General features: G+C 46.0%; 1 protein-coding gene across 2 annotated transcripts; it reads left to right on the forward strand.

The window, feature by feature from the left end:
- Nucleotides 1–1,972: 1,972 nt before the first annotated feature.
- On the forward strand, nt 1,973–22,841 carry LOC139377201 (thioesterase superfamily member 6). 2 transcript variants are annotated; one of them, XM_071120202.1, is made up of 6 exons: nt 1,973–2,444; nt 16,197–16,281; nt 19,467–19,688; nt 20,280–20,468; nt 20,882–20,972; nt 21,932–22,841. In XM_071120202.1, exons 3-6 carry the CDS (start codon nt 19,471–19,473, stop codon nt 22,058–22,060), a joined length of 627 nt encoding a protein of 208 aa, XP_070976303.1. In that variant the 5' UTR covers nt 1,973–2,444; nt 16,197–16,281; nt 19,467–19,470; the 3' UTR covers nt 22,061–22,841. The 2 variants fall into 2 exon arrangements, with proteins under 2 accessions (XP_070976303.1, XP_070976302.1); XM_071120201.1 differs by lacking the exon at nt 1,973–2,444 and adding an exon at nt 15,953–16,035.
- Nucleotides 22,842–27,041: the final 4,200 nt, after the last annotated feature.

Raw genomic sequence — 27,041 nt, forward strand, 5'->3', positions numbered from 1 at the left:
TGTTTCGTATCATTAATAAACATGGATCGTAAACCACACGCTGCATTTTGGTCCGACTCTCCTTCGTATGAAGACGAAACTCGTTACAGTATGTTTGTTTTACTCCATGTGTAACTCTGTGTTGTTGTTTATTTCGCACTGCTTTGCTTTATCTTGGCCAGGTCGCAGTTGTTAATGAGACCTTGATCTCAACTGACCTACCTGGTTAAGTTAAGTAAAGGTGAAAATAAAAACTCTCTCGCTGGAATTCACATTCCGTATGTAGCCAAACGTAGCTGCTGCTGATGTTGGTATCTGTACTGATGGAGAAAAAGCCATGACAGGGAGACATAACGCGTAACGCGTGTACAAGCAGTTGCTCCTGACGCCACTTGGGTACACTGCAGCATCATTATTATTATATATTTATCATTATATTATTATTATATTTATCACTATTATATTATTATTATATTTATCACTATTATATTATTATTATATTTATCACTATTATATTATTATTATATTTATCACTATTATATTATTATTATATGTATCATTATTATATTATTATTATATATTTATCATTATATTATTATTATATTTATCACTATTATATTATTATTATATTATTATATTATTATTATTATTATTATATATTTAGCATTATATTATTATTATATTTATCACTATTATATTATTATTATATTTATCACTATTATATTATTATTATATTATTATATTATTATTATTATTATATATTTATCAATATATTATTATTATATTATTATATTATTATTATTAATATTATATATTTATCATTATATTATTATTATATTATTATATTATTATTATATTATTATTATTATATTATTATTATATCATTATTATATTATTATTATATTATTATTATATTATTATATTTATCACTATTATTATATTATTATGTTTATTACTATTATATTATTATTATATTTATCACTATTATATTATTATTATATTATTATTATATTATTATTATATTATTATTATATTTATCACTATTATATTATTATTATATTTATCACTATTATTATATTTATCACTATTATATTATTATTATATTTATCACTATTATTATATTTATCATTATTAGATTATTATTATATCACTATTATATTATTATTATATTTATCATTATTATATTATTATTATATTTATCACTATTATATTATTATTATATTATTATATTTATCATTATTATTTGTGCTCTAGTCCTTTAGAAGCTCTTTGTCACTTCCCACGAGCCGGTTTGTGACAGAAACTCACATTCATTCTTACATTTATTAAACATATCGTATAGTGTGTGTGGCAGGCTTACAGTGATGGCAAAACATTATTTGAGAGTGCGCTGCCCCTGGTGTTAGAGGGGGTACAGCTGGAGGTTGAATGTTTGAAGGGGTACGGGACTATAAAACGTGTGTGAACCACTGCTCTAATGCATTCTAACAACAGCTGGAGCCTAATCTGACTGACTGTTATCTGACATTCAATGCAATGTATTCTTGGACTAGGTATCCACTTTACCCTTTCTAATAGCTGATCGGCAGTTGTGATAGGACTGTGACCATGATCACAATTGATAACTTCCAATTTAATTCATTAAAAATGTCCATTAATAATTCATTTATAACAAGGCTACAACGACAAAAATAAAACTGAAGTTATAGGCTATTTATTAAATCAGTTTGTCAGCTCCAGGTAGCCTACGCAAGTGGCACAAATTGTCTGCAATGACTCCAGTGATATCGTCATTTCAACATATTTATTGTATAAAATGGTAGGCTACAGTAGCCTACATAGGCATGGAAATTGAACAGGCTAATTGATGGCCAACAGATGTTTCATTCTCCAGATTTAATGTCAGTTTCATTGTGAACTTTTCCCCATAACAGAAGCAGGAGAGGGAGTTCCACAACTTCCATTTGGAATGTCCACTCGAGGCCCGATAACTGAGCATGCGTAAAACCCCTCGCTTGATATTGTTTTCTAGAAGCAACGCTGATATTAGATGGAGTTTAAACCCCTTCCGAACAAATTTATCTAATGCGCCTAAATTTGTTTTCCGGTGCTTTGCCACCGTTATTTATTGATCAGCTCTTTTTACTTAATCTTTATTTAACTAGGCAAGCCAGTTAAGAACAAATTCTTATTTACAATAACGGACAACGCTGGGCCAATTGTCGCCGCACTATGGGTCTCCCAATCACGGCCGGTTGTGATACAGCCTGGAATTGAACCAGGGTTTGTAATGACGCCTCTAGCACTGAGATGCAGTGCCTTAGGCCCGTGTCTTGATGGCTTGGGAGCTTCCCTGAAGGAATATTGTATTTCGGTTTGCAGCGTTTCACAGCGGTGTTGCTGAGGAGACGCTGATGGAAACAAGACCCAGGACTGGACTGAAGAGATCTAAATATGGAGATAGCGTAAGTTCAGTGATGGAGAAACGAAGCTTTCTGAAGCATTGAGCATTTATAGCCAATTGTGTCGAAAATGGGTTGATTTACTCGAGGCGTTGGTCAACACGGTGTACAGTAGCGACACCTGCTGGTCAAAACCATTTAAACAGACAAACTATAGATGACGTGGAACACGCCGTAACGCGTGCGCAGTGTAGCCTTTTTCTCTTCCACGGAAGCCAATACTAAACCAATCAGGTTTTTATATTTTATAATAATGTAGAATAGGCTGTATACATACAAGAAGTACACAAATAGACAATGAAACATATGCTAGGGGGGTACAACAAATTACAGACTATACAAAGACCTTAAAAGAAACAACCATATTGATTGTTTTAACAGCTTTCTTGATTAGAAGAATGTAGAATGGTCTTAATGTACTGCTGGAATTCTTTATAGAAAACACGGAAGAGTGGTTTTATATTAGTGAATTTACATGTCTGAATATGAAATTTTGCCATTAGCACAATTAGATTTATGAGGTAAAATTGTTTTTCTTTATCTTTATGGATATGAAATTCTGAATAAGGAAACCGAGCAGCACATTCTCCTATAACAAAACAAAAGTCATCAAGAATATGAATAATTAGAAAACTGTGAATATCTTTCCATAATTGTTTTACATGTAGACAATGCCAAAATAGATGTGAAACTGTTTCTGGCTGCTCAACACAAAAAGAACTATCAATGTTAATGTCTTTTTGAGTTTCTTCAGGTAATGATTCGCAGGGTAATACTCATGGATCATTCAGAAAGAGACCTCTTCGACCTTGTTAACAAGCAAGTATTTGTGTGGTAATAACCAGACTTTTTTCCAACAGATATTAGTGACCAATGTATTCCAGTAACTTGTGACATAAGGAATGGATACAATCTCCCTTTGAAATAAAGCAGGTATAGTTGTTCTGAGGGAACAAGGAGAAACATATTTTCCCTATTGGAGAGTCACCTGGATTAAGGAGGGAAGGTCAACAAGGGGACGTCTGGCTACACCTCTAAATAACATGAGAGTTCCAGATGGAATAGCATCAGAGACTATGGAGAACTCTCTAGGAGGGAAGGTCAACAAGGGGACGTCTGGCTACACCTCTAAATAACATGAGAGTTCCAGACGGAACAGCATCAGAGACTATGGAGAACTCTCTAGGAGGGTAGGTCAACAAGGGGACGTCTGGCTACACCTCTAAATAACATGAGAGTTCCAGATGGAATAGCATCAGAGACTATGGAGAACTCTCTAGGAGGGTAGGTCAACAAGGGGACGTCTGGCTACACCTCTAAATAACATGAGAGTTCCAGATGGAATAGCATCAGAGACTATGGAGAACTCTCTAGGAGGGTAGGTCAACAAGGTGAGGTCTGGCTACACCTCTAAATAACATGAGAGTTCCAGACGGAACAGCATCAGAGACTATGGAGAACTCTCTAGGAGGGTAGGTCAACAAGGGGACGTCTGGCTACACCTCTAAATAACATGAGAGTTCCAGATGGAATAGCATCAGAGACTATGGAGAACTCTCTAGGAGGGTAGGTCAACAAGGTGAGGTCTGGCTACACCTCTAAATAACATGAGAGTTCCAGACGGAACAGCATCAAAGACTATGGAGAAGTCTCTAGGAGGGTAGGTCAACAAGGGGACGTCTGGCTACACCTCTAAATAACATGAGAGTTCCAGATGGAATAGCATCAGAGACTATGGAGAACTCTCTAGGAGGGTAGGTCAACAAGGGGACGTCTGGCTACACCTCTAAATAACATGAGAGTTCCAGACGGAACAGCATCAAAGACTATGGAGAACCCTCTAGGTGTTACAGGGATATTGTGATGAGATTTTTTTTTTTAAGTCCTCATAATTGAGTAACAATCCTTCTGCATTCAAAAGTTGACTCACCAGCAGGATATGATTATTGAACCAATTCTTTAAAAATAAAGACTTGTTTCTATACAAAATGTCCTTATTGTTAAAAAATGAAATACTTAAGCGGAAAAAACATGTTTATATATTAACGACCACGCTATGAATACTTGTCTATGAAACGCAGATCATTTTGCAGGAATCTTATCGATGTTATAGTTACTATAGTTACAAAGTGACGTAAAATTGAAGCCACCAAAACAGGAGAAGATATAATGAGGGATGAAAATCTAAAATTGAAGTTGGATTCTTTAAGAAATGTTTAGCCCAATTTATCTTAAAAGTATTATTCAAAGTAGGAACATCTAAAAAAAAATGAGCAAAACATACGTATGTAGGGGACTGGGCTGTATGCAGGGACTGGGCTGTATGTAGGGGACTGGGCTGTATGTAGGGGACTGGGCTGTATGTAGGGACTGGGCTGTATGTAGGGACTGGGCTGCATGTAGGGACTGGGCTGTATGTAGGGACTGGGCTGCATGTAGGGACTGGGCTGTATGTAGGGGACTGGGCTGTATGTAGGGGACTGGGCTGTATGTAGGGACTGGGCTGTATGTAGGGACTGGGCTGTATGTGGGGATTGGGCTGTATGTAGGGGACTGGGCTGTATGTAGGGGATGCATGTAGGGACTGGGCTGTATGTAGGGGACTGGGCTGTATGTAGGGGCTGCATGTAGTGACTGGGCTGTATGTAGAGACTGGGCTGAATGTAGGGACTGGGCTGTATGTAGGGACTGGGCTGTATGTAGGGGACTGGGATGTATGCAGGGGACTGGGCTGTATGTAGGGGACTGGGCTGTATGTAGGGGCTGCATGTAGGGACTGGGCTGTATGTAGGGACTGGGGTGTATGTCGAGACTGGGCTGTATGTAGGGACTGGGCTGCATGTAGGGACTGGGCTGCATGTAGGGACTGGGCTGTATGCAGGGACTGGGCTGCATGCAGGGACTGGGCTGTATGTAGGGACTGGTATGTAGAGACTGGGCTGTATGTAGGGACTGGGCTGTATGTAGTGACTGGGCTGTATGTAGGGACTGGGCTGTATGTAGGGGACTGGGATGTATGTAGGGGACTGGGCTGTATGTAGGGGACTGTGCTGTATGTAGGGGCTGCATGTAGGGACTGGGCTGTATGTAGGGACTGGGGTGTATGTAGGGACTGGGCTGTATTTAGGGACTGGGCTGTATGTAGGGACTGGGCTGTATGTAGGGACTGGGCCGCATGTAGGGACTGGGCTGTATGTAGGGACTGGGCTGTATGTAGGGGACTGGGATGTATGTAGGGGACTGGGATGTATGTAGGGGACTGGGCTGTATGTAGGGGACTGGGCTGTATGTAGGGGCTGCATGTAGGGACTGGGCTGTATGTAGGGACTGGGGTGTATGTAGGGACTGGGCTGTATGTAGGGACTGGGCTGTATGTAGGGACTGGGCTGTATGTAGGGACTGGGCCGCATGTAGGGGACTGGGATGTATGTAGGGGACTGGGCTGTATGTAGGGGACTGGCTGTATGTAGGGGCTGCATGTAGGGACTGGGCTGTATGTAGGGACTGAGGTGTATGTAGGGACTGGGCTGTATGTACGGACTGGGCTGTATGTAGGGACTGGGCTGTATGTAGGGACTGGGCTGTATATAGGGACTGGGCTGTATGTAGGGGACTGGGATGTATGTAGGGGACTGGGCTGTATGTAGGGGACTGGGCTGTATGTAGGGGCTGCATGTAGGGACTGGGCTGTATGTAGAGACTGGGCTGTATGTAGGGACTGGGCTGTATGTAGGGACTGGGCTGGGCTGTATGTAGGTAGGGACTGGGCTGTATGTAGGGACTGGGCTGTATGTAGGGACTGGGCTGTATGTAGGGGACTGGGATGTATGTAGGGGACTGGGCTGTATGTAGGGGACTGGGCTGTATGTAGGGGCTGCGTGTAGGGACTGGGCTGTATGTAGGTACTGGGCTGCGTGTAGGGACTGGGCTGCATGTAAGGGACTGGGCTGCGTTTAGGGACTGGGCTTCGTTTAGGGACTGGGCTGCGTTTAGGGACTGGGCTGCGTGTAGGGACTGGGCTGCATGTAGGGACTGGGCTGTAGGGGACTGGGCTGTGTGTAGGGACTGGGCTGCATGTAGGGACTGAGCTGTATGTAGGGGACTGTGCTGTTTGTAGGGGACTGGGCTGTGTGTAGGGGACTGGGCTGTGTGTAGGGGACTGGGCTGTATGTAGGGGACTGGCTGTATGTAGGGGCTGCATGTAGGGACTGGGCTGTATGTAGGGACTGAGGTGTATGTAGGGACTGGGCTGTATGTAGGGACTGTGCTGTTTGTAGGGGACTGGGCTGTGTGTAGGGGACTGGGCTGTGTGTAGGGGACTGGGCTGTGTGTAGGGACTGGGCTGTGTGTAGGGACTGTGCTGCGTTTAGGGACTGGGCTGTATGTAGGGACTGGGCTGCGTGTAGGGGACTGGGCTGCGTGTAGGGACTGGGCTGCGTTAAGGGATTGGGCTGCGTGTAGGTACTGGGCTGCGTGTAGGGACTGGGCTGCGTGTAGGGACTGGGCTGCGTGTAGGGGACTGGGATGTATGTAGGGGACTGGGCTGTATGTAGGGGACTGTGCTGTATGTAGGGGCTGCATGTAGGGACTGGGCTGTATGTAGGGACTGGGCTGTATGTAGGGGACTGTGCTGTATGTAGGGGCTGGGCTGTATGTAGGGACTGGGCTGTATGTAGGGACTGGGCCGCATGTAGGGACTGGGCTGTATGTAGGGACTGGGCTGTATGTAGGGGACTGGGATGTATGTAGGGGACTGGGATGTATGTAGGGGACTGGGCTGTATGTAGGGGCTGCATGTAGGGACTGGGCTGTATGTAGGGACTGGGGTGTATGTAGGGACTGGGCTGTATGTAGGGACTGGGCTGTATGTAGGGACTGGGCTGTATGTAGGGACTGGGCCGCATGTAGGGGACTGGGATGTATGTAGGGGACTGGGCTGTATGTAGGGGACTGGCTGTATGTAGGGGCTGCATGTAGGGACTGGGCTGTATGTAGGGACTGAGGTGTATGTAGGGACTGGGCTGTATGTAGGGACTGGGCTGTATGTAGGGACTGGGCTGTATGTAGGGACTGGGCTGTATATAGGGACTGGGCTGTATGTAGGGGACTGGGATGTATGTAGGGGACTGGGCTGTATGTAGGGGACTGGGCTGTATGTAGGGGCTGCATGTAGGGACTGGGCTGTATGTAGAGACTGGGCTGTATGTAGGGACTGGGCTGTATGTAGGGACTGGGCTGGGCTGTATGTAGGTAGGGACTGGGCTGTATGTAGGGACTGGGCTGTATGTAGGGACTGGGCTGTATGTAGGGGACTGGGATGTATGTAGGGGACTGGGCTGTATGTAGGGGACTGGGCTGTATGTAGGGGCTGCGTGTAGGGACTGGGCTGTATGTAGGGGACTGGGATGTATGTAGGGGACTGGGCTGTATGTAGGGGACTGGGCTGTATGTAGGGGCTGCGTGTAGGGACTGGGCTGTATGTAGGTACTGGGCTGCGTGTAGGGACTGGGCTGCATGTAAGGGACTGGGCTGCGTTTAGGGACTGGGCTTCGTTTAGGGACTGGGCTGCGTTTAGGGACTGGGCTGCGTGTAGGGACTGGGCTGCATGTAGGGACTGGGCTGTAGGGGACTGGGCTGTGTGTAGGGACTGGGCTGCATGTAGGGACTGAGCTGTATGTAGGGGACTGTGCTGTTTGTAGGGGACTGGGCTGTGTGTAGGGGACTGGGCTGTGTGTAGGGGACTGGGCTGTGTGTAGGGACTGGGCTGTGTGTAGGGACTGTGCTGCGTTTAGGGACTGGGCTGTATGTAGGGACTGGGCTGCGTGTAGGGGACTGGGCTGCGTGTAGGGACTGGGCTGCGTTAAGGGATTGGGCTGCGTGTAGGTACTGGGCTGCGTGTAGGGACTGGGCTGCGTGTAGGGACTGGGCTGCGTGTAGGGGACTGGGCTGTATGTAGGGATTGGGCTGCATGTAGGGACTGGGCTGTATGTAGGGACTGGGCTGTATGTAGGGGACTGGGCTGTATGTAGGGACTGGGCTGTATGTAGGGGACTGGGCTGTGTGTAGGGACTGGGCTGTGTGTAGGGACTGGGCTGTATGTAGGGACTGGGCTGCATGTAGGGACTGGGCTGCATGTAGGGACTGGGCTATATGTAGGGGACTGGGCTGTATGTAGGGACTGGGCTGTATGTAGGGACTGGGCTGTATGTAGGGGACTGGGCTGTATGTAGGGACTGTGCTGTATGTAGGGGCTGCATGTAGGGACTGTGCTATATGTTGGGACTGGGCTGCATGTAGGGACTGGGCTGTATGTAGGGACTGGGCTGTATGTATGGACTGGGCTGTATGTAGGGACTGGGCTGCATGTAGGGACTGGGCTGTATGTAGGGACTGGGCTGTATGTAGGGGCTGCATGTAGGGACTGTGCTATATGTTGGGACTGGGCTGCATGTAGGGACTGGGCTGTATGTAGGGACTGGGCTGTATGTAGGGACTGGGCTGTATGTAGTTACTGGGCTGCATGTAGGGACTGGGCTGCATGTAGGGACTGGGCTGCATGCAGGGACTGGGCTGTATATAGGGACTGGGCTGCATGCAGGGACTGGGCTGTATGTAGGGACTGGGCTGTATGTAGGGGACTGGGCTGTATGTAGGGACTGGGCTGTATGTAGGGACTGGGCTGTATGTAGGGGACTGGGCTGTATGGAGGGACTGGGCTGTATGTAGGGGACTGGGCTGTATGTAGGGGACTGGGCTGTATGTAGGGACTGGGCTGCATATAGGGACTGGGCTGTATGTAGGGAACTGGAGATACCTTCATCTTTAGAAAGCAATACTCAACCTTTCAAGGATAAATCCCTCTGCAACCAATGGTTTATCTTCTTTTAGTTTTTTTCAATAATAGTTATGAAATGTAATGAGCATCTTTCCTGTTGATCCTTAGACATGGTAATCCCAATGCATCGTACCTTTTCCTTGACTGGAAAATTGCATATAGAGGGTATCACACAGTCTTAACAGCAAACAATTCACACTTATTAACTCTTGATACTCCCCATCCCGGATCCGGGAGCGTAATCATCGACTGACGCTAATTAGCATAACGCAACAGACATAAATATTACTAGAAAATATTCCTTTTCATGAAATCACAAGTTAAATATATTGAGACACAGCTTAGCCTTTTGTTAATCACCCTGTCATCTCAGATTTTGAAAATATGCTTTACAGCCAAAGCTAGACAAGCATTTGTGTAAGTTTATCGATAGCCTAGCATAGCATTATGTCCAGCTAGCAGCAGGTAACTTGGTCACGAAAATCAGAAAAGCAATCAAATTCAATCGTTTACCTTTGATGAGCTTCGAATGTTTTCACTCACGAGACTGCCAGTTAGATACCCAATGTTCATTTTTTCCCAAAATATTATTTTTGTAGGCGAAATAGTTCTTCACGTTTGGCTGAGAAATCGACCGGAAATTACGGTCACGAAAATGCCGTAAAATATTCCAAATTAGCTCCATAATATCGACAGAAACATGGCAAACGTTGTTTATAATCAATCCTCAAGGTGTTTTTCAAATATTTATTCGATAATATATCCACCGGGACAATTGGTTTTTCAGTAGGACCGATTGGAAAAATGGCTACCTCTGTATTTTACGCAAGAATCATTCAGAGCATCAGGTGACCACTTACACAATGTAGCCGCTTACGGGTATTCTTCAACATAAATGCGTAAAACTACGTCACAATGCTGTAGACACCTTGGGGAATACGGAGAACAAGTAATCTGGTTGATAGCCCATTCACTGCCCAATAGGGACACATTGGAACGCAGAGCTTTCAAAACACGAGGCACTTCCGGATTGGATTTTTCTCAGGCTTTCGCCTGCAATATCAGTTCTGTTATACTCACAGACAATATTTTTACAGTTTTGGAAACTTTAGAGTGTTTTCTATCCTAAGCTGTTAATTATATGCATATTCTAGCATCTTATCCTAACAAAATATCCTGTTTACTTTGGGTACGTTATTTTTCCAAAAATGAAAATACTGCAACCTAGTCACAACAGGTTTAAGGTTTAGGCAAAGACCAGATGCTTTGGAAAATATAAATCAAATCAAATTTTATTTGTCACATACACATGGTTAGCAGATGTTAATGCGAGTGTAGCGAAGTGCTTGTGCTTCTAGTTCCGACAATGCAGTAATAACCAACAAGTAATCTAACTAACAATTCCAAAACTACTGTCTTGTACACAGTGTAAGGGGATAAAGAATATGTACATAAGGATATATGAATGAGTGATGGTACAGAGCAGCATAGGCAAGATACAGTAGATGGTATCGAGTACAGTATATACATATAAGATGAGTATGTAAACAAAGTGGCATAGTTTAAAGTGGCTAGTGATACATGTATTACATAAGGATACAGTCGATGATATAGAGTACAGTATATACGTATGCATATGAGATGAATAATGTAGGGTAAGTAACATTATATAAGGTAGCATTGTTTAAAGTGGCTAGTGATATATTTACATCATTTCCCATCAATTCCCATTATTAAAGTGGCTGGAGTTGAGTCAGTGTCAGTGTGTTGGCAGCAGCCACTCAGTGTTAGTGGTGGCTGTTTAACAGTCTGATGGCCTTATATTTATCACATCGACTGCTCTAGGAATCTGGTCAGTATCTTTAATAAAGAGGGTGGTGTCATCTGCTAGCTGACTGATGATAATATCTCTGTCAGCAACAGAGATCCCTTTTATATCGACCAATCAGGTGGTTGTTCAACAAAAAAACGAAGCTTCTGACGTCATTGAACACGTGCTTCAGATAAAGTGATACAACTGTCGGATTACTGCTTCCACTTGCAGTAGTTGATCCATCTGGAGAGACTACAGAAAGATAGGGAGGGTGTTGATCCATCTGGAGAGACTACAGAAAGAGAGATAGGGAGGGTGTTGATCCATCTGGAGAGACTACAGAAAGATAGGGAGGGTGTTGATCCATCTGGAGAGACTACAGAAAGATAGGGAGGGTGTTGATCCATCTGGAGAGACTACAGAAAGAGAGATAGGGAGGGTGTTGATCCATCTGGCGAGACTACAGAAAGATAGGGAGGGTGTTGATCCATCTGGAGAGACTACAGAAAGAGAGATAGGGAGGGTGTTGATCCATCTGGCGAGACTACAGAAAGATAGGGAGGGTGTTGATCCATCTGGAGAGACTACAGCAAGATAGGGAGGGTGTTGATCCATCTGATTTGTTTAAGAGATGTCTGGATACTGTGTATCAGGATGTTGTGTCCATTTACACAGATGGTTCAAAGGATCCAAGGACAGGATGTACTGGGGCAGCATTTGTAGTGCAGGAATGTTGGGTGGCAGTCAGGAAATGTATTACAGCTCATGTGTCACGCCCTGACCATAGTTTACTTTGTATTTTCTATGTTTTGATTGGTCAGGGTGTGATCTGAGTGGGCATTCTATGTTACATGTCTAGTTTGTCTAGTTCTATGTTCGGCCTGATATGGTTCTCAATCAGAGGCAGGTGTTCGTCATTGTCTCTGATTGGGAACCATATTTAGGTAGCCTGGGTTTCACTGTGTGTTTGTGGGTGATTGTTCCTGTCTATGTGTTTTTTCACCAGATAGGCTGTTTTAGGTTTTCGTTACGTTCATCACGTTCTTTATTTTGTAGTGTTTGCATTGATTCGTGTTTTACGTTTGTTCATTAAAATATGGATCGCACTCTACACGCTGCATTTTGGTCCGATCCTTGTTCTACCTCTTCATCAGAAGAGGAGATAGAAGAAAGCCGTTACAGAATCACCCACCACAAAAGGACCAAGCAGCGTGTCAACAGGCAGGAGCAGCGCGAGGAGACGCGCAATAAGGATTTCTGGACATGGGAGGAAATCCTCGATGGGAGAGGACCCTGGGCTAAACCAGGGGAGTGTAGCCGCCCAAAGGTGCAGCAGGAGAAGAGGCAACAGGAGCAGCCCAAAGAGGAGGTATGGACATGGGAGGACGAATTAGAAGGAAGAGGACCCTGGGCTCAGCCAGGAGAATATCGCCGCCCCAAAGAAGAACTGGAGGCGGCGAAAGCTGAGAGGCGCAGATATGAGGAGGCAGCACGACGTAGCGGATGGAAGCCTGAGAGGCAGCCCCAAAAATTTATTGGGGGGGGGGGCTAACAGGGAGTATGGCTACGCCAGGTAGGAGACCTGGGCAGACTCCCTGTGCTTACCGGGGGGCTAGAGAGACCGGACAGGCACCGTGTTATGCAGTGGTGCGCACGGTGTCTCCAGTGCGGGTGCATAGCCCGGTGCGGTATATTCCAGCTCCACGTGTCGGCCGGGCTAGATTGAGCGTCGAGCCTAATGCCATGAAGCCGGCTCTACGCAGCTGGTCCCCAGTGCGTCTCCTTGGGCCGGCTTACATGGCACCAGCCTTGCGCTCGGTGTCTCCGGTTCGCCTGCATAGCCCAGTGCGGGCTATTCCACCTCGCCGCACTGGCAGGGCGACCGTGAGCATTCAACCAGGTAAGGTTGGGCAGGCTCGGTGCTCAAGAGCTCCAGTGCGCCTGCACGGTCCGGTTTTTCCAGTACCACCTCCACACCCCAGCCCTCCGGTAGCAGCTCCCCGCACCAGGCTTCCTGTGCGTGTCCTCGGCCCAGTACCACCAGTGCCAGCACCACGCATCAGGCCTACAGTGCGCCTCGCCTGTCCAGCGCTGTCGGAGCCCTCCTCCTCTCCAGCGCTGTCGGAGTCTCCCGCCTGTTTAGCGCTATTAGAGCCTTCCTTCTCTACAGCGCTGCCGGAGTCTCCCGCCTGTTCAGAACTGCCAGTCTGCATAGAGCTGCCAGTTTGCAAGGAGCTGCCAGTTTGCAAGGAGCTGCCAGTCTGCATGGAGCTGCCAGTCTGCATAGAGCTGCCAGTCTGCATAGAGCTGCCAGTCTGCAAGGAGCTGCCAGTCTGCAAGGAGCTGCCAGTCTGCAAGGAGCTGCCAGTCTGCAAGGAGCTTCCAGTCTGCATGGAGCTGCCAGTCTGCAAGGAGCCGCCAGAGCTGCCTGTCTGCAGGATGCCGCCAAAGCTGCCAGTCTGCAAGGAGCCGCCAGAGCTGCCAGTCTGCAAGGAGCCGCCAGAGCTGCCAGTTAGCATGGAGCAGCCAGGGCCGCCAGTCAGCATGGAGCAGCCAGGGCCGCCAGTCAGCATGGAGCAGCCAGGGCCGCCAGTCAGCATGGAGCAGCCAGGGCCGCCAGTCAGCATGGAGCAGCCAGTCAGCATGGAGCAGCCAGTCAGCATGGAGCAGCCAGTCAGCATGGAGCAGCCAGAGCAGCCAGTCAGCATGGAGCAGCCAGAGCTGCCAGTCAGCATGGAGCAGCCAGTCAGCATGGAGCAGCCAGAGCTGCCAGTCAGCATGGAGCAGCCAGTCAGCATGGAGCAGACAGAGCTGCCAGTCGACCAGACTCTTCCAGATCTGCCAGTCGTCCAGACTCTTCCAGATCTGCCAGTCGTCCAGACTCTTCCAGATCTGCCAGTCGTCCAGACTCTTCCAGATCTGCCAGTCGTCCAGACTCTTCCAGATCTGCCAGTCGTCCAGACTCTTCCAGATCTGCCAGTCGACCAGATTCTCCCAGATCCGCCAGTCGACCAGATTCTCCCAGATCCGCCAGTCGACCAGATTCTCCCAGATCTGCTAGTCGACCAGGATCTGCTGAAACCGCCAGCCAGCCAGGTTCTGGTAGTTTCTACTACCTGCCTGGGCTTCCTCTCAGTGCTGAGCTTCTTCTCAGTGCTGAGCTTCCTCTCAGTGCTGAGCTACCTATCTGTCCCGAGTTACCTCTGTCCCGAGCTGTCCCTCTGTCCCATGTTATCATTGTGGTGGGTAACCTATTTAGGGACGTTTAGGAGGGGGATTAAAACTGTCATGGAGTGGGGTCCACGTCCAGCGCCAGAGCCGCCACCGCGGACAGATGCCCACCCAGACCCTCCCCTATAGGTTCAGGTTTTGCGGCCGGAGTCCGCACCTTGGGGGGGGGGTACTGTCACGCCCTGACCATAGTTTACTTTGTATTTTCTATGTTTTGATTGGTCAGGGTGTGATCTGAGTGGGCATTCTATGTTACATGTCTAGTTTGTCTAGTTCTATGTTCGGCCTGATATGGTTCTCAATCAGAGGCAGGTGTTCGTCATTGTCTCTGATTGGGAACCATATTTAGGTAGCCTGGGTTTCACTGTGTGTTTGTGGGTGATTGTTCCTGTCTATGTGTTTTTTCACCAGATAGGCTGTTTTAGGTTTTCGTTACGTTCATCACGTTCTTTATTTTGTAGTGTTTGCATTGATTCGTGTTTTACGTTTGTTCATTAAAATATGGATCGCACTCTACACGCTGCATTTTGGTCCGATCCTTGTTCTACCTCTTCATCAGAAGAGGAGATAGAAGAAAGCCGTTACATCATGTGCAGTGTTACGGAGTCTCCTGTCCTTTATATCACGTAGCAGACAAGACCTGCTGTATGAGGTGCTACAAACCCATGGCAGGAGTAAACAAATGGGTATACAGATCATGTTTACATGGGTCCCAGCTCATGTGGGAGTGGCAGGGAACGAGGCAGTTGATGTACTGGCTAAACAAGCACTAAGTAGTGGGGATGTTGATGTGGTAGTTTCAATGAGGAAGGCAGAGGCAAAAAGCTTGATATGGACAGTGAGGGTGCAGAGATGGCAGGAGCAGTGGATTAGAGATACTAAGGGCAGGCATTTATTTCAAGTACAGAGGAAAGTTGGGGAGGGGAGAACGGCAGGAAGGGACAGAAGAAAGGAGGCTATATTTACAAGATGAAGGGTGGGACACAGCCAGTTGATTAAGGCTGGGACACAGCCAGTTGATTAAGGGTGGGACACAGCCAGTTGATTAAGAGTGGGACACAGCCAGTTGATTAAGGCTGGGACACAGCCAGTTGATTAAGGGTGGGACACAGCCAGTTGATTAAGGGTGGGACACAGCCAGTTGATTAAGGCTGGGACACAGCCAGTTGATTAAGGGTGGGACACAGCCAGTTGATTAAGGCTGGGACACAGCCAGTTGATTAAGGCTGGGACACAGCCAGTTGATTAAGGGTGGGACACAGCCAGTTGATTAAGGCTGGGACACAGCCAGTTGATTAAGGCTGGGACACAGCCAGTAGAATAAGACATGTGAAATGAAAGCATCCAACAGGAAAATGTGAGTATTGCCAGAAAACAGAGACAGTGGAGCGTGTATTGATACAGTGTGGACATTATTGTAGAGAAAGAGAGAGGATGAGATCTAGTATGAGGGAGAAGGGGGATACAGGAAATTAGTTTAAAGAGTATATTGAGTAGAACGTCATTAGATATAGTCGCAAATATTGTATCTTTTTTAAGAGCAACGGGGCTGACAGGTAGGATTTAGTTTCTCCGTGTCTCTGGCCCACACTCCAGTACAGTAGGTGGCGGTAATGCACCATAATATTGGATGCGAACCGCCGATAAACCCCACCGAAGAAGACGGAATACTGCTTAGTGATTTCAACGCATACGTCGGAGCTCCGGTATCAAATGTAACATAACTATTTAAACATTTAGAATAGGTTTTACTTGACTTGGGAAGTTGTGAATTCCACACGTGACTGATTTTTTTTTGTCGAGGGAGAATGACAGCTACACAGATTTGTTTGATAAATATCTGCTCTTCAAATCTATTTCTGTAATTGTTTCTCAGCGGAACTGCAGCCCGGAGTTTCAGGATAAGACGGTGAACGTGCAGTGTTGATTTCGGACAACAACTTTCTGATCAAAACAGTCAGGTAAGTTTGTTACTACTAAACTTCAACGTTGGTCTGCGCTGTCCACTGTGAGTTCATGTCATTTCTAAGTTTGCTTAAAAATGTGTTAATATCTCATTCACATTTGGAAGACTATAACATCTCTACTGTGCCACTTTTATATGGAGGGAGGCTAATCTACATTTTCCCCTTTAAATACAAACTGAGTGTACAAAACATGACATGCTCTTTCTATGACCAGGTGAAAGCTATGATCCCTTATTGATGTCACTTAAATCCACTTCAAATCAGTGTACATTTGGTGAGGAGACGGGTTAAAGAGGGATTTTTAAGCTTTGAAACATGGATTGTGTATGTGGCATTAAGGGTGAATGGCCAAGACAATAGTCTGAATGACTAAAACCAGGTAGAAAGTGTGTAGAAATGATAATTAAACTTTTTATTTTTTATTTAACCTCTGAACTCTTTTTCTTTCCATTAGTATTTTCAACAGTTATTAGCAGCACTATTTAGTGAATTTGGTAGATTTTTGATCTCAAACCAGTGAATTTAACATTCAAGAATATGGGCAAAACTGAATTATTGACAATGGAAAAGTTGTTCCCTTGTCATGTAATTGGTACATTTACTATCAATCTAGTTTTCCAGATTGCATTTTGACCCCTCTCCCCTCCCAAAAAAATGGATCACGACAGACAACCTGGTTCAATTTGGGTCCGAGGCAAAACCAGTTGAGAACCACTGTATTAGGCTAGCTCAATACTGGACTACAGGAGCTTATCATTACTCCGTATAGTCCAAGGACCTTAGCTAGCTGCATGTTCTGTTTAAAGGCCAATTTGGCTCTGGAAGCCGAAACTGACAAATACTTCATCCTGAACGTGAATCGATTCTCAATTGCGGTTCGGTTCTAGAAGCAAAAATCCCTTTACTTTCTTATCACATCAAAATAATTTCACAACTGAAAAATACACTCTTACCGGTTGGTGCCAACAGTATTTTTCTGTGACAACACGTTGGTGGCATCATTCTCCTGTTTAGGAGACGCAGATGGCTAACTGGCATCGGTAGTCCACTCTGTCTTCCATTAACACGCTCTTATATGGACATATGACTGTGTTGGGACAATAACCCTAACCATATATCAATTTAACTCTAAACCCTAACCATATATCAATTTAACCTTATTTATATATACAGTGGGGCAAAAAAGTATTTAGTCAGCCACCAATTGTGCAAGTTCTCCCACTTAAAGATATGAGAGGCCTGTAATTTTCATCATAGGTACACTTCAACTATGACAGACAAAATGAGAGAGAAAATAAGTATTTTAGAAATGTACATACAAAAAATGACTTCAGGGGAGTCTCAAGTTGGATATGATTTACCTTGAATATTGCAACCCATTTGTGTAGACTATTATCCAGACAACCTGCTGAGTTTAACAATAGAGACTGAATTTATCCCCCAGGCGACCACTTTTTCCTCATTGTTAGACTATTTGATGTGGAATCTTTATAAAGGTTAAATACCGTATATAGATAATATACTGCATAATCAAACACTCCCTAGTCAGCTAGTGTTTTGAGGGTGAACTGACGGTATTATTCGGCGTTAATAGACTGGTTTTACGCACGACAACTTTCTAACCAAGCTGGGAGATAATTTGAGGACGGCTCATGTCACTCAGGTTCAGCTAGATTATATATTCAAAACAATCTATTGGTAGCTGATCAGTGTGCTGCATAAAAAGTATTTTCCAATCTGCAATGTTTGAATTACTGAACAAGTAATTACATTCTTGGCAGCAGTCTAAAAATGGTAGCATTGTGACACCGTGTATAACCTCGTTGTGTTAGGCTTAACATGAGGAAATGATTTAAACAATTATTTGTTGCTTATATGAAAATTCAAAATGTTTCCAAAACCGTATGTGCGTTGAGACAGCGCTTGGGCATTAAGCAGAGCATTGGGATTGTAGTTCACGAGGGTCAAGCGGTGGAAAAATACCAACTGATCATACTTGAGTAAAAGGAAAGATAGAAAATGACTCGTAAACAGTCAAATACTACTGAAGTAAAAGTCTAAAAGTATTTGGTTTTAAATATACTTCCGTATCAAAAGTAAAAGTCTAAAAGTATTTGGTTTTAAATATACTTCCGTATCAAAAGTAAAAGTATAAATCATTTCAAATGTTCGTATTTTTATTTTTACCGATCGCCAGGGGCTCCAACACTCACACTGTTTAGTTCACCAGATCATATCAAATAAAGGTTCAATAAATACAATCTGAGGCAGTAGGGATGACCAGGGATGTTCTCTTGATTAGTGTGGGAGTTAGACCATTTTCCTGTCCTGTTTAAGCATTCAAAACATTACTTTTGTGTTTGAGGGAAAATGTATGGAGGTAAAAAGTACATTATTTTCTTTAGGAATGTAGTGAAGTAAAAGTTGTCAAAAAATATAAATAGTAAAGTACAGATAAATACATAAACTACTTCAGTAAAAATACTTGAAAGTACTACTTAAGTACTTTACACCACTACGAGTGAGCCAGCTGTGATCAGTACCATCAGCTGGGAACTCGAGGTGGGCCGGCTGGAAGCTGGGTACACCCCACTTGGGTTCTTGAGAGATAATCTAAAGTAGGAGAAATTGTTTGCTGAATGTATTTGCTGTCAGTAAGAGGCTGTGATATTTTAGTGATTCTTTAGCTGAAGCTGTATCGGCTCATTTACTAGACCTCTGCAGGGTATGTGGCCAGTATCCCGGACAACTTGTCTGTTCCAGCTAACCCTGTCCATGAATCATTCACACCTACCAGGTTTCTACAAACCACCTTTCAAGCTGAACCTGTTCTTATTTATTTCAAATCCCCATATAGCTGATGTGCCCTTGTAATGAAGGCAGCCAGACCTGTCTGTGTAGTTGTCTACACCCTGGTGGCCCTGCTGAAACTATTCGCCTGCCTGCCTGACTGTATTGCTGTCTGTCTGTCTCTATTGCTGTCTCTATTGCTGTCTCTATTGCTGTCTCTATTGGTGTATTCTGTCTGTCTGTCTCTATTGCTGTCTCTATTGCTGTCTCTATTGGTGTATTTCTGTCTGTCTGTATTGCTGTCTGTCTGTCTGTATTGCTGTCTGTCTGTTTGTCTCTATTGCTGTCTGTATTGCTGTCGTGTAACACTACCTCTCCCCCTTCCCCAGGGAGATGTTACTGTGGGTGTTAGGGGTGTTGCTGCTGCTGTTCTCCTGTCTGGATGTGTGGTACTTCGTGCGTGCGGCGGTCACGGTGGTCAGGGCCTGGTTCCAGAAGCCGGTGTGGGACGTCCTGGGGGAACAGAGTGTGTCGGGACGCGTCCTGCTTCACGATATCGACCTGGGACACATGAACAATGCCAGATACCTCCGGGAGTGTGACTTCGCCAGGTTAGATGGGTCCCAGGAAGCTGAGTTCTCTGTTAGTTTTAACATATTCCTTTACCCCAGTAGCTCCTAACCCCTAGAGGATTCCTTTACCTCAGTAGCTCCTAACCCCTAGAGGATTCCTTTACCCCAGTAGCTCCTAACCCCTAGAGGATTCCTTTACCCCAGTAGCTCCTAACCCCTAGAGGATTCCTTTACCCCAGTAGCTCCTAACCCCTAGAGGATTCCTTTACCTCAGTAGCTCCTAACCCCTAGAGGATACCTTTACCTCAGTAGCTCCTAACCCCTAGAGGATACCTTTACCTCATTAGCTCCTAACCCCTAGAGGATTCCTTTAACTCAGTAGCTCCTAACCCCTAGAGGATACCTTTACCTCAGTAGCTCCTAACCCCTAGAGGATTCCTTTAACTCAGTAGCTCCTAACCCCTAGAGGATACCTTTACCTCAGTAGCTCCTAACCCCTAGAGGATTCCTTTAACTCAGTAGCTCCTAACCCCAAGACGATTGTGTGTGTGTAACGTCCTGTACTTCCCCAGTACACCCACACAGGGTGTATGATGATGATGGTGATGTGGAAATGTTGTCCTCTCTCAGGTTCTCCCTGTACAGTCGTAACGGGGTGTTTAAAGCCTGCAGAGCCCTGAGGGCCACCATGGTGGTGGGGGCCACTACTATCCGCCTGCGCCGGGCCCTGTGCCTGGGGGAAGCATTTGAGCTGCGCACCAGAATCATGGTCTGGGATGAGAAGGCCTTTTACCTAGAGCAGCGTTTCGTCTCCTGCAGGTGTGTGTCTGCTAGTATAATGCCTTATGGACTTCAATGGAACTGTGTATGGCATGAGGACAACTGTGTATGGCATGGGGACAACTGTGTATGGCGTGGGGACAACTGTGTATGGCGTGGGGACAACTGTGTATGGCGTGGAGACAACTGTGTATGGCGTGGGGACAACTGTGTATGGCATGGGGACAACTGTGTATGGCGTGGGGACAACTGTGTATGGCGTGGGGACAACTGCGTATGGCGTGGGGACAACTGCGTATGGCGTGGGGACAACTGTGTATGGCGTGGGGACAACTGTGTATGGCGTGGGGACAACTGCGTATGGCGTGGGGACAACTGTGTTGTTTACAACCTGTTTTGGCTTCATGTGTTACATCCCATATTAATCAGTCTATCATTCTTTCCTCTTCCAGGGACGGTCTGGTGGCAGCTGTCATGTTGTGTAAACAGAACGTCATGCACAGCAGTCCTGACAAGATCCTACAGTTCCTCTGCAAGAGAAACGTAAGAGGAGGTGGAAGGGAAGGAGGGCTGTGGGGGAGATGGTGGAGGGGAGGAAGATGAATGAGTGGATGGGAGGACGAGCGACTGATGTAGAAGTTGAGACTTTTAAAGGAGGGCTGATATAAGTTTTAGTCCTCATAAGGAAATAAGGGCTTGGAGGCGTGGCTCTCTCCTGTGTGTGTGTATGTTTGAACGTGGGAAGAGTTGGGACATCTGCCAAAACACTACAGTTACAGGCACTCAGCCTTCTAGATAACTTTAAACCGTCTAACCAGGTCTAGTCTGGATGTAGCCTGTAACTTTAAACCGTCTAACCAGGAAGTAGCCTGTAACTTTAAACCGTCTAACCAGGTCTAGTCTGGAAGTGGCCTGTAACTTTATTCCACAATGTAAATGGGACAATATTTTCATGTTGAACACCTTTTCTCATTAAATGCTTTCAATATTTGTATATGAATTTCTACAATTCATAGTATCAGGTTTTTAAGTCATTGAATTTTAACATATTGTCCCATGTACATTGTGTAATTTACTGATGGGTATATCCAGCATACCACAGTCAGTGTGCGTTTCATTCCCAGGTGTTGGGCATTATGATCGGGTTGCCTTCAGCTCCAAATGGATGATAACTTGGGTACAGCTTTGAGCATGTGGGCAGGAATGAAATAAACTCAACCCAGGGTTACATTTATACATAGTCTACCCTTCATCTGTCTGGCAAATCTCCACTTTGGACGAGACCTGACTTTATGACCAAAATGATCCTATTTCCACTTCCTAGTGTATTTTGACACTAAAATACATGGGATATCACTCAGTCCTCTTCTCTCACTCAGTCCTCTTCTCTCACTCAGTCCTCTTCTCTCTGTGTGTTCAGGTGGAGTGTCCCGACTCAGTCCCCTTCTCTCTGTGTTCAGGTGGAGTGTCCCGACTCAGTCCTCTTCTCTCTGTGTGTTCAGGTGGAGTGTCCCGACTACCCTGAGGATCTGCAGCACTGGATCAGCTTCATCTCAGCCAGCAGCCAGGCCCTGAGAGCCCAGAGTGGACTAGAGGACAAGACTGGAGCGCAGGAAGACAAAGACAAGTGATTGAGTGCTGTGCTGTTGTCGACGATATGGGAGCATGAAGGCTCTCTCTGACAGATCTGGGGTGTATTCATTAGTGTCGACTGTAGGAAAACGTTTCTCATTTGAAAATAAGAGTTACTATTAGATTAATGTAGGTAGGTTTGTTCCGTTTGGTTCCTAGTGAATACACCCAAGCTTCAGACTGCTGGACGCTCTATCTCTTCCACTCTGACCTCCTGCTGACTAAGGCTGCGTTTACACAGGCAGCCCAATTCTGATATTTTTTGCCACTAATTGGTCTTTTGACCAATCATATATTTTCACATCAGAAATGTTTCGGAGCTGATCAGATTTGGGCTGCCTGTGTAAACACAGGCCATGAGACTTCACTTCACTGGTGCCTTCTCTCTTCTACGGCCCAGTCCCAAATGGACCATACGCCATATGTACTTGTGGAGATCTGAGAGAATTTGATTGGTATAAGCGATACGGTGAAACTTCTACCGAGCCTATCAAAGTGGAAGTTGGATCCATTTCCATATCGATTGCATCTGACCAATCATCTCACATCTGTACTAGGGCGTAGGGTCCGTTGTGGGACTGGACCTAGAGTCAAATAGGACAGACCTGTCTATCGACCCTCTGCTGTATCCTGGATACTCCTTGTGGAGGGTGGCATGCACAACGGTCTGTTACTACTGACCATTCCATATAGGAATTGGAACATAGGAATCTATAGGAAAGAGGTCAAATGAATTCATCTATATTTTCTATGTTGTAAAATAAAAATCAATTGATTTGAGTTTGTTTGTTTGTTATAGGCTTACTTAATAAAGATCTCCTGATAAAATGGTAACTAAGGTTGATTGTGAAATATTGGGAATAGAAACCTGGTTAAAATGTATTATAGTTTAAGATCTAATCGGGAGAATTTAAAGATTCTCTTGATGCAGACAGTGGGGTCTTTTCTCAACTCCTCGTGTCCTCTCGCCTTCTGCTGGACCTCTGATTTTCTCATCCAATGGGTTTTGAGGATGAGGAAAGAGGACGCGAGGGGTATGAAATTGAGAGAAGGCCAGACTCTCCTCGACCACTCATCGGTTTCCGGGTCACGGAGGAGAGAGGGAGGATGGACTTTCCCACAAATGAGAAAAGGTCAGGGTTTTTGTTGTGATTAAAAATCAGCGAAGCATGTGACATGATTTGCTTCGTGGAGTTCCTCCCTGGTTCAGCTGGAATGTGTACTACCCTGTCAGAGCGTTTGTATCCAGGCCATTGCTGTCAATGTTTTCTCATGTAGACAGTGTTGGCAGACAGGAGCTGAGCTGTAGGATGTCTGGGGAAGATCACTTTGATGTTGATTGTATAGCAGAAGAGAATTACAAAGGAATAGGTGTAAGGAAAGTGTAGTAACTGGAGGAGAACATGAGGGGAGATCCTTGGAATGCCAAAATCAGGGCAGTGGTATAGTGGAAGACGGTGCTTGACTTGGGCAGGAGTTCATCGGAGCTGAGTACCGGCACATCACATGTTCGATTGCTTGAGCTGCTGTTCCTGTTATAGAATAGATGTAGCTGCTGTTCCTGTTATAGAATAGATGTAGCTGCTGTTCCTGTTATAGAATAGATGTAGCTGCTGTTCCTGTTATAGAATAGATGTAGGTCCTGCACCTACATGTCAACGCTGCCGGCACTGAAAATGAGTACGGGAACTCTTTCAGTCCAAGTCAAGCACTTGGAGGAGCTAAACAGCAATGTGTCACCAGCCGGATCCAGACAGGCTTCAAGTGAAGAACGTGGACTTTATTGCTTTAAAAGCAATGCTCAAATTGGAGGAAAAAAGTCAGCTGAGCTGTTTCTGGGATTAAAAGACTACATGCATTACTGACTCGTGCAGTCCCACCCTCACAGGCCCCAGAGCCTGAACAAGGGATTTGAAGTTTAGAATGACTAAAGGAGTGGCAATATATTTTATTAAATTATTTTGTGTAGATTAATGTTCATTTTCTCACACCAGTAGTATAATTCACTTTTCTTTAGTGTTTATTTTTTTCACCCCCGTCCAGTTGGTGGCGAGAATATACATTTTGCGTGTAGTTCGCAAACAAACCCGAAGAAGACATTGTTTGAACCAATCGAATTGTGGCAGGGTGACCGGCTGAAAGTAAGCACACCGTATATTACCGTTCTCCTGGCAGCAGGATATTATGCTGACAGCACGATAGAGGCTTTTTTTTATTCCTCTTCGAAATAAGAGTCCCTGTGGAAAACACAAGCTACATTTGAGAATATCGATATATTTTTTCACCCCAGTGCAGTACAACGTTTAATCACAACATTGCAACCACCTCTTAAAAAGACAATGGGAAATTTGATGTATTTTATTATTGTATTATTTAACCCAGAATTGGGTTTTTTTAATTTTCAAGTTTACATAAATGCTCATATGTTGAAAGCTATTGGGTCAGCTATATTTAAAGAAATACACTGTTAATAAAATACAAATATATGTTATTAGATTTACTCAATACAGTCTGCAAAACTTAAATGGGTCTCTTGTGCTGACAGAGAACTGGTGAGCCTTTACTCCACCCACTCCTTTCACTGCACCGCAGGACGCGGTATAAGGGATACTTATTATAGGGGCGGCAGGTAGCCTAGTGGTTAGAGTGTGGGGACGGCAGGTAGCCTAGTGGTTAGAGTGTAGAGGTGGCAGGGTAGCCTAGTGGTTAGAGTGTAGGGGCGGCAGGTAGCCTAGTGGTTAGAGTGTAGGGGCGGCAGGTAGACTAGTGGTTAGAGTGTAGGGGTGGCAGGTAGCCTAGTGGTTAGAGTGTAGGGGCGGCAGGGTAGCCTAGTGGTTAGAGTGTAGGGGCGGCAGGTAGCCTAGTGGTTAGAGTGTGGGGGCGGCAGGTAGCCTAGTGGTTAGAGTGTAGGGGCGGCAGGGTAGCCTAGTGGTTAGGTAGCAGAGGAGGCAGGTAGTCTAGTGGTTAGAGTGTAGAGGTGGCAGGGTAGCCTAGTGGTTAGAGTGTAGGGGCGGCAGGTATCCTAGTGGTTAGAGTGTAGGGGCGGCAGGGTAGCCTAGTGGTTAGAGTGTAGGGGCGGCAGGTAGCCTAGTGGTTAGAGTGTAGGGGCGGCAGGTAGCCTAGTGGTTAGAATGTGGGGACGGCAGGTAGCCTAGTGGTTAGAGTGTAGGGGCAGTAGGTAGCCTAGTGGTTAGAGTGTAGGGGCGGTAAGTAGCCTAGTGGTTAGAGTGTAGGGGAGGCAGGTAGCCTAGTGGTTAGAGTGTAGGGGAGGCAGGTAGCCTAGTGGTTAGAGTGTAGGGGCAGTAGGTAGCCTAGTGGTTAGAGTGTAGGGGCGGTAAGTAGCCTAGTGGTTAGAGTGTGGGGACGGCAGGTAGCCTAGTGGTTAGAGTGTAGGGACGGCAGGGTAGCCTAGTGGTTAGAGTGTAGGGGCGGCAGGGTAGCCTAGTGGTTAGAGTGTAGGGACGGCAGGTAGCCTAGTGGTTAGAGTGTGGGGGCGGCAGGTAGCCTAGTGGTTAGAGTGTAGGGGCGGCAGGGTAGCCTAATGGTTAGAGTGTAGGGGCGGCAGGTAGCCTAGTGGTTAGAGTGTAGGGGCGGCAGGTAGCCTAGTGGTTAGAGTGTGGGGACGGCAGGTAGCCTAGTGGTTAGAGTGTAGGGGCAGTAGGTAGCCTAGTGGTTAGAGTGTAGGGGCGGTAAGTTGCCTAGTGGTTAGAGTGTAGGGGAGGCAGGTAGCCTAGTGGTTAGAGTGTAGGGACGGCAGGGTAGCCTAGTGGTTAGAGTGTAGGGGCGGCAGGGTAGCCTAGTGGTTAGAGTGTAGGGGCGGCAGGTAGCCTAGTGGTTAGAGTGTAGGGACGGCAGGTTGCCTAGTGGTTAGAGTGTAGGGACGGCAGGTAGCCTAGTGGTTAGAGTGTAGGGGAGGCAGGTAGCCTGGGTGGTTAGAGTGTAAGGGAGGCAGGTAGCCTAGTGGTTAGAGTGTAGGGGCGGTAGGTAGCCTAGTGGTTAGAGTGTAGGGACGGCAGGTAGCCTAGTGGTTAGAGTGTAGGGGCGGCAGGTAGCCTAGTGGTTAGAGTGTAGGGGCGGCAGGGTAGCCTAGTGGTTAGAGTGTAGGGGAGGCTGGTAGCCTAGTGGTTAGAGTGTAGGGGCGGCAGGTAGCCTAGTGGTTAGAGTGTAGGGGGGCAGGTAGCCTAGTGGTTAGAGTGTAGGGGCGGCAGGTAGCCTATTGGTTAGAGTGTAGGGACGGCAGGTAGCCTAGTGGTTAGAGTGTAGGGGAGGCAGGTAGCCTAGTGGTTAGAGTGTAGGGGAGGCAGGTAGCCTAGTGGTTAGAGTGTTGGGGCGGTAGGTAACCTAGTGGTTAGAGTGTAGGGGCGGCAGGTAGCCTAGTGGTTAGAGTGTGGGGACGGCAGGTAGCCTAGTGGTTAGAGTGTAGGGGCGGCAGGTAGCCTAGTGGTTAGAGTGTAGAGGTGGCAGGGTAGCCTAGTGGTTAGAGTGTAGGGGCGGCAGGTAGCCTAGTGGTTAGAGTGTAGGGGAGGCAGGTGGCCTAGTGGTTAGAGTGTTGGGGCGGTAGGTAGCCTAGTGGTTAGAGTGTTGGGGCGGTAGGTAGCCTAGTGGTTAGAGTGTAGGGACGGCAGGTAGCCTAGTGGTTAGAGTGTAGGGGCGGCAGGTAGCCTAGTGGTTAGAGTGTAGGGGCGGCAGGGTAGCCTAGTGGTTAGAGCGTTGGACTAGTAACCAAAAGGTTGCAAGTTCATATCCCCGAGCTGACAAGGTTAAATGAAGGTGAAGTTAAAGGTGAAATAACATAAAATTGGCTTCTAGAGAGAGAACCTTTCTCCCTGCCTCAGCTAAATTGGTCTGGGAAATACTCAGTAGGGTCTCTACTAACCAAATATGTATAGTTTTGAAGGGGGGCTGTGCTGCACTATGGTGGGAACCATAAGCATACAGAAAGTCCCGTAAGACTGAAATATGCAATGTAATTCATATGAT

Source organism: Oncorhynchus clarkii, chromosome 20 (assembly GCF_045791955.1).
Source record: "Oncorhynchus clarkii lewisi isolate Uvic-CL-2024 chromosome 20, UVic_Ocla_1.0, whole genome shotgun sequence".
Lineage (NCBI taxonomy): Eukaryota > Metazoa > Chordata > Actinopteri > Salmoniformes > Salmonidae > Oncorhynchus > Oncorhynchus clarkii.